The sequence below is a fragment of the Lycium barbarum genome, chromosome 1 (assembly GCF_019175385.1).
Source record: "Lycium barbarum isolate Lr01 chromosome 1, ASM1917538v2, whole genome shotgun sequence".
Lineage (NCBI taxonomy): Eukaryota > Viridiplantae > Streptophyta > Magnoliopsida > Solanales > Solanaceae > Lycium > Lycium barbarum.
In genome coordinates this window covers 12024648-12041320 of record NC_083337.1, presented here as the reverse complement: position 1 = coordinate 12041320, position 16673 = coordinate 12024648, and the positions used below count along the sequence as shown (strand labels likewise).

The 16673-nt window shown below is 36.5% G+C and overlaps 1 protein-coding gene across 2 annotated transcripts; it reads left to right on the top strand.

Annotated features, from left to right (window-relative positions):
• Positions 1–6431: 6431 nt before the first annotated feature.
• Positions 6432–15885, top strand: LOC132631911 (oxygen-dependent coproporphyrinogen-III oxidase, chloroplastic-like). Of its 2 annotated transcripts, none has more exons than XM_060347649.1 (9): positions 6432–6768; positions 8169–8494; positions 9923–9998; positions 12660–12754; positions 13242–13325; positions 14620–14707; positions 15198–15322; positions 15415–15513; positions 15605–15885. In XM_060347649.1, exons 1-9 carry the CDS (start codon positions 6522–6524, stop codon positions 15674–15676), a joined length of 1212 nt encoding a protein of 403 aa, XP_060203632.1. In that variant the 5' UTR covers positions 6432–6521; the 3' UTR covers positions 15677–15885. The 2 variants fall into 2 exon arrangements, with proteins under 2 accessions (XP_060203632.1, XP_060203639.1); XM_060347656.1 differs by having other exon boundaries at positions 6436–6768; positions 8178–8494.
• Positions 15886–16673: the final 788 nt, after the last annotated feature.

Here is a 16673-nt window from a genome sequence, read left to right as displayed (position 1 = left end):
AAAAAAAAATTGAATACACATGTGGGAGCTGGGCTGATTTGCTACAGAACGTAAATATTGAAACATTAGCTATGCAGCTTGTTTAACCCCTAAATGTTTGCTATTTATGTAAAATGCCCTTTTTTTTGCAATGTAAGTGATCAACTTGTATAGTTCTGAAATTTTCCCTAAAAAATACCTTTCATCCATCTATTTTGGCTCAGGCAATTCGCAGGAATGCCTTTGTTTTGGGGTGGTCTTTAATTTTTGCCATTAAATTGGTGGCTTTTAATTTTTTCCCTTTGTTAGAACCCTTTGGTTTCGGGTTTGAACCCCCGTTCAATCAAAAAAAAAAAAACTCTGCCTCAGGTAGAGTTTTGAGGCAAACTCTACCTTAACGTAGAGTTTTGCTTTCAGGCATGCCTAAACTCTGTCTTAAGGCCTAACTTTGGCCCTAACAGGCCTAACTTTGCTACAAAACTCTATCTTGCGATTTTTTTTTTTACTGAGCCGAGGTTAAAACCCCAAACCTCATGGTATTAGGTGAAAGAGACAAAAATTAAAGGCCACCAATTTGGGGACAAAAATTAAAGACCAGTGCATTTGAAAGGCACTCCTCACAAAAAAAATGTTTTGGCTCACTTATACCCTTAAACTTAACAGCCACTCCTTTTTATTATTTATTATTATTTATTATGTGGCGCCTCCTTATTGGTCGAAAATCAAATAGGGGAAATTTCATAAATATACAATTTGGTCACTTACATTGCAAAAAAATAGCCCAAAACTTACATTGCAAAGCTTTAACCCATATACAATATTATAACTCATATATACCCATATATAATATTAGAACTCATATATACACCTATATATCCATATACACCCATATACAATATTATATAATATTATAACCCTCATACATCCATATACAATATTATAACCCATATACATTCATCTACAATATTATAACCCATATACACCTGCCACCAATCATCGCCGCAGATCTCGCCGGAGCAACACCAACCACCATATTTATACACCTATATACATATACACCCATATACCTCCATATACACCCATATACACCAAAAGGGCACTCGCCGGCGTTCTTGGAGGTCGCCGGAAAAACGCGAATCTGGTCAGATCTGTAACAATACAATTAACATTTAAACAAAAACAAAAAGTCACCGGTGACGCGTTAAAAAGAGAATCCGGTCAGATCTGTAACAATATAAATCTGACCGGAGATGGCTTGCTTAGACCGGAACAATAAGATCTGACCGGAGATGGCTTGTTTCTCCGGAATCGGTGAAGGCGTTAAAAAGCAAATCCAGTCAAATCGTTGGGCGTAGTTTGGCTAGAGATGGCTTGCTTCGTCGGAGTTAGATCGGTGGAGCAGTGAAGGTGATGGAGGTGAGAGTGAGTGTTGAGAGGGGAGGAGGTGGAGGAGGGAGTGGGTCATTTTTTTGTAAGATTTTAAAAAATGGGTCAATTTTAGTAGCATTGCTACCCTAATTGACATGGGGTGTAATTTTCTCAAAATAAAACCCCACCCTTCCCCACCAGATTTTTTCCTTCTACCCGACCCATGACACATGGCCCATGACCCATGTAAATTCAGTTTTGTTGGCCGATTTCATTGGTTCCTATTATTGTGAGGAAAACACTGACATAAGTTTATGATTTTCCAGAATGAATTGCTCTTCTCAGAAATAGAGCTCATGCAAAATATGGTAACCACTGATTCATGTGCTTCAATACTTATTCTTTCTTGTTTCTTTTGTTGGTAATTACCGTAAAGGGATGAGAAGGAGAATATTGATTAAATGTCTTAATTCTCCTTTTCCTCGTCTTCAAAGAATTCCATTCTCCTTGTTAATATCGGTGCCAAATGGCAATTTGTGCTGAATTAAGCAGGTCAAATGGATATGATGTGCATATGTTTTTTTTAAAGGGGAATCGGGTCATGGGTCATAGGTCATAGGTCGTGTAGAAGGAAAAGATCTGGTGGGGAGGGTGGGTTTTTTTCCCCTGACCAATAAGGAGGCGCCACGTAATAAATAATAATAAAAAAAGGAGTGGATTGTTAAGTTTAAGGGTATAAGTGAGCCAAAATATGTGGATGGAGAGTATTTTTAGTTCAATAGATAGATGAAGGGTATTTTTAAACCTTTTGGGATAATCCAAGGACATTTTTGCACCTTTTCTGTAGATTGTATAGTTTCCTGCCTTTACATATGTCACTTAGCAATTTGGAGGATAAGAAGGTTGGATACGAAGTAAAAAAAAAACAGGATAAGGAATAAAATAGAATTATTAGATAATAAGTAAAGATAAAATGAAAAAAAATTAAGATAGTGACACGATTCCACCGTTTAGTCGTTACATAAAATGAGATTTTATGTCGTTATATAATGACTGATTAAACAATATCGTATAATAAAATTTAAATAACAATCAAAACAAATACTATTATATAGTGTAAATTAATAACACAATACAAGATAATATAGCAGGTAACAATAGAAGTGTACAAAGAAAAGAAAATTCAGACTAAATTAATTTTCTGAGTCAAACTGAGAAAAAAATCCAAGAATTACTTTAATTTGATTTGGTATTGCAAAAAAAAAAAATCATAATTGGTTTGGTTTTAACAAAATACATCAAACAGAACCAAACCAAACCAAACCAAATCATTAATGGTCGTGTGACTGAGCAAAGACGGTCACCAGAAATGGCCGTGCTCAGGGTTGGATTGAGATTGAATGATTGATAAATGTGACGGTAATAGAACTGAGAAATTGAAATCAATCACGGGAAATTTTTTGATATAGACGCCTGACAGTTAAAGTTTTGATACGAAATGGTAATTACTGAAATTATAGGTGTAACGACCCCTTTGGTCGTTATAGTGTTTTTGACCCATTTACCCATGTTGATCCTTCCCCGGGACCCTTTAGTATGATTTATGACTTAGTGAAGTCATTGGTTTGGTTCCCGAAAGGTTTGAGTGTGATTTGAGTCATTGGTAGAGGAATTAGTTAAGTTAACGAGTTAGAGTTGACCACGGTCAACATCGGGTTAAGGTGGTCGTGTCAATATTTTGAAAGTTTCAACAAGTTTGTACGATGATTTAGGACTTGTCCATAAGTTTTGGTGAGATTCCGAAGAGTTTCATATGGATTTGGGTTGTGTCGCGCTTGTATTCGATGTTTTCACCGTAGTTCCTTGGGGATAAAGGGCTCCAGATTGATCAAATGACCTTTGTTTTGTGTTTCGATTGAACCATTAGATCCATATCGTAATTACAAAGCTATAGCAAAGAGAATCGTCACATTTCGCCTCCGTATGAGGAAGTTATGGTCATTTTCGTGCGGGCGGTACCAGCAAGTCCGCTGTAGCGAAACTCGTGACCGCTGAAGCGAAGCTCGGGGGCAGAAACCTATTTTTATATTGAAATTTCGAAGTCATTACCCATAAAACCCCAAACACAGTTTTCAAGAGAGAAAGAGGCGAATTTTATTCCATTCATTGGTGAAAGCATCTTGGAGGGTAAGTCCCCACTTTTATTTGTTCCTTTACCCTTCTTCTTCAAGTTCCATCAATGTTGGGTGAAAATCCTAGAACCCTAGAATTAGTAAACCCTTAAATAATTAATGGATTGTTGATTTTGTTGTTGCTTAAACATCTAGGAGTGCAGGCTATCACTTTCTAGGATGGAAATTTCATTATTAATTATGAGAATTGTATGTTGAGACTTGAGGTTCTAATAAAAACGGCAACTTTGGCCTAAAATCTGTTTGAAAGGGGTTTAATTGAATATAAAACCTATGAATTGGAATAGTATGATTGCTGAGATAGAAGTTATGATAAATTCACCATTAAAAGATGGTTTCATCCGATCGAAAAGGATAGAAGTAATTGGGTCTTCTTCCCAATTGTTGTTCTTGTTTTATTAGAAGGTTTATCGCTTACTTAGCATTGTATTGCTAGACTTTGACCGTTCTAAGGCGTTTCAGAAACAGAAGGCTCGTGTGGAGTAGTTCGTGGCTCATGTTCTGAATTCGAGGTAGGTTACGACTCACTTTAGTTAGACTTTGATTAGCGAAACGTATATGTTGTGTAGAATTGACGGGAGAAAGCATGATTAAGTCTTCGGACATGGTGTTTGGTTGGATATTAGCTAGGTTGGTATGACTTCTGATTATGTGGGCTTGTCACAGTTATTTACGCATTGTGAAAGTGTTGTTGTATTCATACCGTGGCGATTCGGGATGGAATTCTATTAGTTTGGTTGTTGTTGATGGTGGCTTGCTGCACTGTTATTGTGATTAGACTTACTACCTGAATGGGTGTGTTGTGATACATGTTGTACCCAATTCTCTTTTATAGTGACACATATCATCAGAGAAAGGAAGGATAATGAGTTTAGACTTGAATTGTGATATAAACTTATCATAATACGCAGATGAAAACTTGACGTATGGATTATGGTTGATGGTGATATTATACTTGGCATGCATTCTCATTCCATATGTATATTGATATTGAATTATGACTTGGTATTGATGATGATATATGAGAAAATGGAGCACCTTGGTGATACAAGACTTAGTTGTGAGGTGTACTCGTTATATTTGGAAGTAAAGAGGAACATGACTCTTTATGTTGACTGAAATGGTTTGTATGATTCATTCCATAGTTGAGTTGATTTATATAAGTCTTGATATGATTTATGGCATTATGACTTCTTGTACTTCATTGTTATTTTAGTGCATTGACTTACCATATTTACACCCATTTCTGGATTCATACATTCATACGTTATGGAAATGGTTTGGAATTGTTGAAAGGAAGGTGTTTATATATACCCTTCACTGATTGATTGAGATAGTTGTATAATTAGGCTATGGTTGAGCAGAGTTATTGGTGAGTCTTGTTATGACTTGTGTTACTATGACTGTACTTCATTGTTTTTGGCCTTGATATGTGTTCTTGAGTCATTCCTTGTGGTTAGATCATGAGGCATTGTTGATGAGATTTTGAGATGGAACATATACATCTATTAAGACACATTCGACAGAGAGTGACGATGTGGCCTACTTGTGAGCTCGTGGTCCGAGGTTCATTCCGGAACGAGTGGTACATGGACACCATGGGTCCCCTGCAGGTCATGACTATTTGGGGAAAACATTACCATTTAGCATGTGCATACAGGTTTGGATTATTTGGCCAGTGCGTTGCATTGCACATCATTATATTTTGCATTGCACTTCATTACATTTTATTCTGCATTATTATATGGCTCGTTTAGTTCTGATTTTGGTATGATTTGTTGAAACGGCTGTTGTGGTATAGATATGATTATTGACTAAGTGAAATTGTGTATTAGTGACTCTACCTAGGGTCGGAACTTGGACTTGTGATTATCGGGTGAGATTATTGAGACTGGACAGACTTGTGGTTTAGAAGCTTCATCTTAGGTTGTGATTTAGTTATGGGATATTCTGTGACTTGGATTTGAGTATTATGTGCCTATTTGTTTATCTTGTTGATTTTATGCTTATCCTATGATGCTTACCGGTACATAGTGTTTGTACTGATACTACCTTGCTGCACCCTTTTTGAGTGCAGATTGTGTTCCAGAGATTTCACCCAGACCACATCTCTAGCTTGAAGCTAGTTTCTTGATCAGATCCGAGGGTGAGCTTCTATCCATGCCATGCCGGCTGGAGATCTTTCTTTCCAGATGTCTACTTTCATTACAAGCATTATTTATTATTATATTTGACAGATATTTCATTCTTTAGACATTATTGGTTAGAGTCCTTGTACGATGACTTTCAGATTTTGGGAATTTAATAGTTAGACTTCCGCACTTATATTATTTATCATTTATGACTTGGTTAGACAATTTATTTATTCACTTATTTATTGATTGTTAGAGTATAAATGATTAAAGAAGTTGAAATTGGCTAGTGATTAATGAGTTAACGGGTAAGGATTCGCCTAGTAGTGATAATAAGGTAGGTGCCCGCACGATCGGTAATTAGGGTCGTGACAATAGGTGCGGTTGGTAATTAGCTACTAAAAATAGTGATTTTTGAAGTTTTCTCTAATTTAATTCACATTGGATTAACACTTGGACCAATCATACAATGCCACGTGTTTTTTTTATAAAGCCATCAGATCAAATGTTAATTTTGAGGATAATTTTAAATTAAAGAATAATGTTGAGGACATTTTTAATTCAATAGTTGGAAGAAAAATGTTTTTAAGTCAAATTCAATAGGTTTAAGGGTCATTTTTAGCCCTTTTTCTTGAAAAATATACTCAAGTGAAAAATCATAACCAACTCATTTGATATTGAAGCATATTTGTACTAAGTAAAATAGGCTATCCCTTTGCAAGGTATATTCTTATCCCAATAATCCATTTCTTATCTCCCATTGGTCATACATAGTCTTCACCCCACCGTTCCTAAATCCAATTTAGACACTAGCCCAATCTTCCCAATTTTTTTTCTAACAACCATCACAATGCTTCCTTCAATTCTCTCTTCTCCTTCATCCTCTACTTTCCCACTCAAATATTCAATTCCTTCTTCATCCTTAACCACTTCTTCACCATTACTACCACCACTTACCATTAGATACAATTCAAGTGAAAGACCAAAATACCACTACTCGTTAAAAGTTCAAGCCATGTCTTCATCATCACGGATGATTGAGAAGGAAACACCCGAAACTGAACGCCCACACACATTTCTACGAGAATCCGATGAAGGTTTGTTAGGATTTGGTATTTTAATTCTATGTCTAGTTAGGATTTATAGTCAAATTTATATAGGAATAACTTTTCCTGTTCTGAGTTAAAAAACCAGTCTCGTACGTCACCTTTGTATATTTTTTTAAAAATAATTTAACTCTATGAGATACTCCCTCTGTTTCATAATAAGTGGTTCTTATGTAAATAGTCAAGATTCATCAATTACCTTTTCTTTTTCTAGAAATTACTCCCTCCGTTCACTTTTACTTGTCTAGTATTCTAAAAATAAATTTTCACTTTTACTTGTCACTTTTAGCATATGAAAAGAAGACAATTTATTCCTGTTTTACCTATAGTATTAATTACTCACTTCAAATCATTTTTCAAATCAATAAAAATATGCATCAATTAATATGAGTACATTGGTAAATTATGTACTCCATTTATTATTTCTTAAACAGCGTGAAAAGTTCAAAGTGGACAAGTAAACGTGAACGGAGGGAGTAGTAAAACTTTATTAGGGGTAAGTTTAGTAAAAATACTCCTAATTTTCTAGGAGTGAGCAATTTCTAAAGGGGTGTGTATGGGCCTAAAAAACCACTTATTGTGGAATGGAGGGATTAATTTACGGCCACATAAATATCTAAGGCTTGTTTTGGGGCACAGATTTCAAAAGTCTTCCTAACTTTCTGAAACTCTGTGCCTGGTCAAATAGTGCCAACTGAGGGAGTACTATAAATAGGTTTTATAGTCAAGTTTATCTAGGAATAGGTTTTCCTGTTTTGAGTTAAGGTAGGTTTCGTGCTTTATTATAAATAGGGGTGCTGCTAGCCCACACACATTTCTAAGAGAATCTGATGAAGGTTTGTTGGAAAAAAATTAATTCAAAGTTGGTTAGGATTTGGTATTTTAATTTATGTGCGTTCATAGTCAAATCTATGTAGGAATAGGCTTTTCCTATTTTGAGTTAAAGTAGTTTTCGTACTACTCCCATTTTTACTTGTCCAGTTTGGAAAATCAAGAGATAATTTACCAATTCATACCTATTTTACCGTTATTGTTAATTATTGCGTTGGAAACTTCAAAGAATTGTTAGTGGTTGCATGCCTTTTCAAGCATGTTTGATTGATCTCAATTATTGAGATAATTTATACTAATTAGGGGTGATATAGTAGAATTAGCATTTTATTTATTGCTACTTTTGGGGTGTGCCAAGTCAAACATGGACAAGTAAAAATGGATGGAGGGAGTAGGATTTATAGTCAAATTTATATAGGATTAGGTTTTCCAGTTTTGAGTTGAAGTAGGTTTTGTACTTATTATAAATAGGGGTGCTACTAGCTATGTTAATAGAGTGGAGAGTTGTAGAGAGAATTCAAAGATTTATGAAATTCTAAATAAATATTTTTTCTTTCGAGGTTCTTCAGGGGATGATTCATCAAAGTCGAATTCGGTTAGAGCGCGTTTCGAGAAGATGATTCGAGAAGTACAGGACAGTGTTTGTTCTGCTTTGGAAGCTGTGGATGGAGGGGCTAAATTCAAGGAAGATGTTTGGTCGAGACCTGGTGGTGGTGGTGGCATTAGTAGGGTATTGCAGGATGGAGATGTTTTTGAGAAGGCTGGTGTTAATGTCTCTGTTGTTTATGGTACTATGCCTCCTGAAGCTTATCGAGCTGCTAGGCCAGTTGACAATGGAAATGCTAAACCTGGTCCTATCCCCTTTTTCGCTGCTGGGGTTAGCTCGGTAATTTTCTCACATTTCTTACTTTGGCTTAGTCGCAATCGGATTCTGGTGATTCAGAGGGATTCAAGTATATTGCATTCACTTTAAAAAGTATATTACATTCAGTAGTTTTGTGTTTGTTTTCTTTCTGTTTCCACTTGCATATTTAAACTCTATCCATATGAAGTACCAGTCTTTATGATGAATGAATCCCATAATAATGGATACCCTAATAGAGTGGAACAGTGTTGTCAAAGGCGCCCTTAAAGCGCGCTTAAGCCCTGAAGCGAGGCTCAAAACATTTTGAGCGCTTCGCCTCGCTTTATTTGCGCTTCAGTGCATCAACAAGGCTCTAAGATATAGTTTTCCTTGACAATGAGCCTCTCTTGAAGAGGTGACACTACATAATTGATATTTCACTTTATCGCAATGTTTTTACAATTTCTTTGTCCATATATTTGTTGTTCATGCTTATTATTATTAGTCTTGGACTAAACATATATATAATTGTGTTTTTTCACCATTGCGCCTTTTTTCATTAAAGCCCACACTTTATTTGCTCTTTGCGCTTAAAGCCCAAGCTGACCTTAGAGCTTTTTTGCGCTTTTCGCTTTTAATAACACTGGAGTGGAATAAATAAAGGGATCCAAATTGCCTATGCCAACTAGGTTTGAATTGAGTCTTAGTATATCAATTGCACTTGCCTGGTTAAGAACCAAAGGTTATGCAAAGAGATTCTAATTGATTTTGGAATGCCTTTCTGAAAAATTATGGCATTCTACAAGTATATTGCATTCATTAGTTTCTTTTTATAACCGTGGTGTCTGAGCCAACTTGCACGTACCTCGACTAATTCCACAGGGTACCTGCTACCCCACCACCATAGGTACTGGGTAACTCTGTCCACCAAGGCTTGGACAGATGGTTGCATTCATTAATTGTTAATTTGTTTTCTTTTTGTTGTCACCTGCTTAGTTAAACTCCACCTATGTGACTGTGAGCTTAGAAGGTTGCTGTAGGCCAATGATGTAAAATTCTGTTTCTTTTATGGTTATCAGCATTTAATTTTTGGGAGTAATGTTTTTAGAGTCACTATATCATATATGAATAGATAGTTTTAAGAGGTAAGTAAGTTTTCCCTTAAAAGAGTTGCTGTTATGATTTATCACTCTCTCGCTAATATACACCAAAAGCTTAAAAATCTCAGTAATAATGACTGCCTGATTAGATTGGAACATATAGGGGTTTCAATCTCTGGGATCAGCTAGTTTGGGATTGAGGGTAGTTGATTGATTACACTTGCTTAGTTAAGAATAAGCATGGACTAGAGTAACCAACTTCTTTTAATATTATTCTCTGGGCAAATCTTGGTCCCTTCTACTTGAATGTGTCCCTGAAAGCACGAGCCAAACATTATTATCACTAATAAGGTTTTATTTCTTTTACCAGGTTCTGCATCCAAAGAACCCCTTTGCACCAACTGTACATTTTAATTATCGCTACTTTGAGACTGATGCTCCTAAAGGTATTCCCCTTCTTAATTATGGTTGTTATTCTGTGATGCTGATCTGCTTTTGATTGAGATGGAATAGAAACTATGAGTTTATGAGAAAAGAAGAGATTGTGCAGGACTAGTGAATCTTAATGATACCTATTGTGCTTTTCTTTGAGATTTTGGAAGAAAATAATAATAGAAAAGATATTGCAGTTATAGACATATGACTAGAGAGTGAAATCCACTTGTCCTGGTTTGCACAGGAACTAGTAATGTTTAAGAATGCAAAGCACATGTGTACCTTTTGCAGTTTTCTCCTTTTAACAGTCAGAGTAATTCTTATTGGACTGGATATCAAAATTAATGCAGCTCCAAGGTGGAGCGTAATTTCCTTTGCTACTTCCTATTTGCTGTTGGGCCACAATGAACTGGAGGTCATTTTCTGGGATTGTTGTTTATTTAAAATGGAAGAATATGCCATGCTAATTCCGTCCTTCTTTTGGGTACAACAAGATAAGAACATTATTCTCAAAATAAAAGCACCTTTTGCACAATTTAATCTTTCTAGTGTAAAAGTAAATTTTGTGAACATTTATTTATATACAACTTAATCTCCATCCGTCATTAGAATATCCTCAAATGACAAAGAAAAAAGTAAGAGAAGGAGCAGCAACTAGAGGAAGAAGATACATTGCGAAAGTAAAACCATAGCAATGTAGCAACAACGTGGGGGGTGGGGGGGGGGGGGTGGGGGTGGGTGCATGAGGGTTGAGTGGGAAGGATACATTAATGGTTGGGGATGGGGAAGAGTCGAAGAGAGTAGATTTCTGCAGCTAGGGAGTGATAAGAAAATAGGTCAGTTGAGGAATGCAGGGGCATCAAGGGGGAGGTGGGCATGGGGTTGAGTGTACAGGAGGGCAGTTTCTGCCTGGTATAGGAATGAGAATAGATTGCGATCTAGGGAGGGAGAAGAGAATAGAACGGTGGTGGGTGGTGCACGTTTGGAATTGTGGATGGGGGAGGAGATACGTACTGCTTTTTTGAGATGCGCAAAAGAGTGGTACCAAATGAATGCTGTGGCACAAGTGACAGAAGTTTGGCATTGGGGGAAATTAAAGGATGAAAAAGAAAGACTGATAAGGAAGAGGAATGAGTCGTGGGTTTGCCCAACTTCTATTTATACATGAAGGGTGCTGAATTGTGTGACTACCTCAATCTAAAAGCTTAAATTGATAAAGACATGTTACACATATTTACTTATTGGGTCTATTAGTCTGTAACGCATTACCTCACGTCCAACCCTGATCCTTGTTGTTTGGCCAAACATCTTAAAATTATTTTGTAATAATAAGTCGTGCTGAGACTTGAAGGACCTCTACGTGCTCTAATACCAACTTGAATTATGTGACCACCTGATCTAACAGATAAAGTTGTCAGAGAGGCAAGAAGATTAGTTACATATAATATGTTCCCATGAGGTGTAATCTGTAGCTAATCAGCTAGTTTATGACCCTCAAATTATTTTTTTGCTCATTGGATAATATAATTGGTCATTGGCGAAAAGATCTAATCATATATATTGTTTATGATGCAACCAAACTCGGTGTAAATTATATTCCGATTAACCAAACATTACCTATTAGCTTGGCTCGACTTGTGTTCGAGCTTGATTCAACCGCCATTTTGGAAGCTGAGTGTAACAGTCAAGTTCACCAGTGCTATTCCCTGCATTGGATCTGAGCATACATAGCTTATGAACGCGGCACTAGGCCTAAGGCTTTCTTCCTTATATATCCAACAACTTTATCATGTTTTGCCGATGTAGGATTTCCTTAGGGACTCAGCGTCATCACTGAGATTGCTCCACCAATATACAAGGATACATGAGGGATGGCTCTGACACCTATTTTTACATTCTAGTACACAATTGCCTGCATGGCTTTAGAATGCGTTACTGTGATCAAATGCTTGCTTCCTCATATACTCAACATCTCTCCATGTGTTATGCTGATGTAAAATTTGCCTAGGGTGTTCATAGCTTGAGCCAATCAATAGCAGCTTCAAGCTTGCTTTTATACTAGATAAGCTCATAAGCGATGATGTGAAGGAGGCTGCCCGGCATGACTCATGCAGCACCATCGAAAGGGCAATATGAAGGATTATTGTGCACACAGGGAGATACACGCGAGGGTGGCTGCACCTGAAGAGAGGCTATGGTAGTAGGCAGTCATGGTGGAGAGCACTGCATCAGTACGCAGCACACCATGGAGATAGAAAACACAGCTATGTGGTGGAGGAAGCTTTGACATCAGACCACAACGACTGGAGTAGAGCTTAAAGTTGGAATATTATTGCAGAAGTGCTAATTCTTGAAAGAGTTACTTCAAAAATTTGTTACCTTTTTAAGATAGAAATATGCCAAATCACTAACTAAGAAATTTTGTTTGGGATTTTGTGTTCTTGCTCCAATTCTCTTGTGTGCTTCTTGCATTTTATGAATCTGTTCGCCGGTAAAGTTTAGTAATGCATGATATGGGTCTGCATCAGAAATGAGACTAGCAGTAAATTAGTCGTTAGCTAGGATTGCGAAAGTATACCTTTGGTAAGTCCATAACTGTGATTATCCGCACCTTGTTTAATTTAAACTGAACTATATTAATTATCCGTTACTTGTGATCAATTTTAATGCAGATGCTCCAGGAGCACCTAGGCAATGGTGGTTTGGAGGTGGTACTGATCTGACACCTGCTTACATTTTCGAGGAGGATGTGAAGCACTTCCATTCGGTATAAGCATGCAAAAAAATTATACCTTGTAGATCTTTGTTTCATTAGTTCACAATTTCTAATTCTAATTTTGAAAATTATAACATGGAGAAAAGCATTGAGATTTTTTTTTCATGAACGAGCTGCTTTATTCATGCAAAAGTGACAGAAAAGTCCCATGTCTTTCCTGGTTGGCAACAAATCTAAATTCTGGAAGTGCTTCCTTCATTGGGGTATGTCCTTCCCCGCTATCTGACCTGACCTTATTTCTTCTACCATCTAAGAATCTCTATCTTTTGCAAAGTCTTCCCAGTCTGTCCTGGTGTTTCCACACAGTTTCTCCATTCGAAGTAGTTACTGCTCTTTGAGCATCACTATCCAACATCAACACCATGCTTGGCCAGAATGAAAGATCTTCATAGTCTATCACAGAATTTTCTCTTGGATGTTTAAAACTTGATTGCGACCCTATGTCTACATTGCATGAAGTAGGTTCATTGTTTTGCAGGTGCAAAAAGGTGCTTGTGACAAATTTGATGCTAGTTTCTACCCTCGTTTCAAGAAGTGGTGTGATGATTATTTCTATATAAAGGTATTAGAGCTTCATTTTACTAGCAGATAGAAGTTGTTTTCCTTATGAACTTTCTATTCCCAGAATCTGCCGGAGAACTGGAATAATAGGGTAATTTCTCTAGGGTCTGTTAAAGAATCTGGAGTGAAGATTTACCCACTAAACATGAAAATGCTGTAATAGAGCCATCATTATCGAACTTTAAACAATTTAACATTTCCAACCACTTCAGAGCCATTGTTTATGTGTCTAACATGTAACAGCATCTAAATTGTGGGATTTGGATTGGAAAAATTATAGAAATCATTTCAATCCAACCACATCAGAGCCATTGTTATGTGTCTAACATGTAACAGCATCTAAGTTGTGGCATTTGGATTGGAAAAAATATAGAAATCATTTCACAAGCTTATGTTTGATTTGATAACTAAACTTTGTTTGAAACATAACAAAAATTTCCTTGAAGAACCAAAACAGAAAACAACAACTTTTTCCAAAAAAAGAAAAAGAAAACCCAAAGTCTAACCAGACACGAAGGACAATAGTGTCAAGTTACACAAAACCCTCTAAGCACCTCCCCTGATTAAGGTGTACCTTAGTGCTCTTTGGTTTTTGTGTTTGCCTCTGATCAGTTTTTATTTCTCCATATTCAATTCCTGAAACTGCAATTCAAGCTTTGGTTTCCCTTGAAGCGTGCTGCCAGGGGTAATGTCAATTAAGGATCAAATTTATAAATTAATTGCAGTCTTGCTTAAGTACCTAATAGGAGTCTCACATGTGAATTTGACCTCCCTTTGCTGAAGTTGCTATTTTCCTTGTGAGAAGATAGACCAGGCATTCAGAGGGTTTCAGGAAAACCTTTACAAAACATTGGAGATTTCTAAGCAAATTGATCCTTTAATGGAACTGTATGCCTAGATAATAGCAGACTTACTTTGTGTCGTTGTCTTTTTCCGAGGTTAACTTGTGTGAGTTTGATCCATGCGTGAGTTGAATTTTTCTGTTTCCTAGGAGCTTTTGATCCTTTGTTTGGATGTAGTTATGCATTCCTTTACATCTCTAGTAACAAGATGGGAAGCAATATCGTATAAACAATCAGTATTTAGTCTTGCCTTTTTCATATTCCATATCTGGAATTTCTGTTGAGGGCAGCAGTCTTTGTGAAGAATCGTGAAGCTGCATTCCGGTTATTAAGGGATAAAGTACTAGAACCTTTTAATGGGGTTACTCTTCCATGGTTGCCTATTCATTTTTTTTTTTTGTCCGATTAAAGTTATGTCACGATCAAGTTTGCACTGAGCTCATTGTCTTGCAGCACCGTGGTGAGAGGCGGGGTCTTGGAGGAATATTTTTTGACGATTTAAACGACTATGATCAGGAGATGCTTCTCTCCTTTTCTACAGGTAAATGGTGTGAAAAGACCTTATGTGTATTTAGAAAATATTCCATAATAAGGAGGAAACAAAGCAAGTAATCATAGAGAAGCTTCCTTCTATGTGCAAAAGGCAAACTCACTCCTTTTTTTTTTTTTCTTTTTTTCCGCGAAGCTCGTTTCTAGCAGAAGTTATATTGTGTTTGCGCACCTGTCATCTCTTAGATGCATATCCTAGATGGGAAATACATTTTGGTCCAAAGATTTTAAGAACTGCTAAAATGAGTTACTGTTCACTCTTTCAGTTCTCCATTAGTTGACTGGTCTTTCGCCAAGTAGGAAAAATTACTTGAAGCTTAAATAGCTAGAAACTAGATTCGCTCCGATCCTTTTTCTGATAATTTGAAACTTCAAACTGATTGCTTAATCTGCTGATGGAAGTTAATTCAAGCACAATAAACTTTTCAATTGGTGGAATGGATTAAAATACCCTCTCCTGATGAATCAGTTGTTGAGTGCAGAGTGTGCTAACTCCGTCATTCCAGCATATATTCCTATCGTAGAGAAGAGGAAGGATACACCATTCAATGATGAACACAAGGCATGGCAACAATTGCGGAGAGGACGCTATGTTGAATTCAACTTGGTAGAATACTCCGTTCCCTAAGGTCTTATTTGGCTAAGAAAATAAAAGAAATAACTGATTTGACTTGGTTCTCTTTTGCTTCGTAATTGAAGGTTTATGACCGTGGAACTACATTTGGTCTCAAGACAGGCGGTAGAATTGAAAGTATTCTTGTTTCTCTTCCATTAACTGCACGTTGGGAGTACGACCATGTAAGTTTCTTTTCTGCTTTGGTTGTCCTTTCTGTTGATATCTTTCTTAAGGACATGAACAAATAAATGAAATGATTGTTATTCTATGCAGCAACCAGTAGAGGGGTCTGAAGAATGGAAACTCTTGGATGCTTGTATCAACCCTAAGGAATGGATCTGTTAGTACCAAATCCATGTAAAATTTACTTGTTTTGGTCTTCTATATTTTGTCCTCTTCCCATGTCTTTGATTAGATTTCTTCTTTTTAGTTGGGGGTCGTGTTGAGGGGGTTGAGGAAAGGTTTGAAATGGTTGATGTAGAAATGTGTTAGGATTCATGATATTACTAAAAGTGAGGCTTCTAACCTAAATATGATGAGAGGAAAGTTTGTTATGTGGATGTGTAAGGTGCCTAAATCTACTTCTGTAGCATCTCGTGTATATATCCATCTCGTGTTAAATATCATTCGTAGAAGTGGCTACCATTGATGTAGTAAGCATAAACCCCGGATATCTCAATCCTTGAAAGACAGAATATATCTGGACACTCTGATTGAGAACATGTGAAAACAGACCAAAGACATCTTCTCCTCTATTAACTTACAATTTCAACAGGTTTTGATTAATTTTGTAATTCTTAGTGTATTGCTGAATTGATCACTTGTACATGAGTCTTACCATAACCTCAGTCGTGTATTGTCCTCAACACTGTAGACATTAGACCTACAGAGACAGAATCAGGATTTGAAGTTTATGGTTCCTACAACGATCTCAAGTTAATATACAATTATAACTGTGTTCACGGGATAATATTTATAGATATTTAATTGATCTCTTAACTATATACATGGTCTATGCAAAAGCTACTAGGATACCTTGAACACGCACGGCATGCTCTAGTTCTGCCATTAAGACTTAATGAGTTCTAAAATAAATATCTAACTTTATCTATACTTATTTTTTGCACATAGACACGTAGGCAGTAGCGGAGTCAGAAATTTTGCTAAGGTTGTTCAAATGTTGACGATTATATAATTTTTTTTTGATGAATGAGTGCAACAATTTTTTTTTTTTTAACATCATCACTGCACACTCACTTAAAAATTTATGGTCCATTTGATTTCGCAAGTTATTCTTGATAAATTTCATTGCTAGAAAATTCTTACGGTGATTACATTTCAA

Coding starts and splice junctions, on each gene's coding strand:
- LOC132631911 (XM_060347649.1), top strand. CDS start 6,522: ATGCTTCCTTCAATTCTCTCTTCTCCTTCATCCTCTACTTTCCCACTC. Junction 9,999..12,659: donor TGAGACTGATGCTCCTAAAG/GTATTCCCCTTC, acceptor ATTTTAATGCAG/ATGCTCCAGGAGCACCTAGG. Junction 15,323..15,414: donor GCTATGTTGAATTCAACTTG/GTAGAATACTCC, acceptor TCGTAATTGAAG/GTTTATGACCGTGGAACTAC.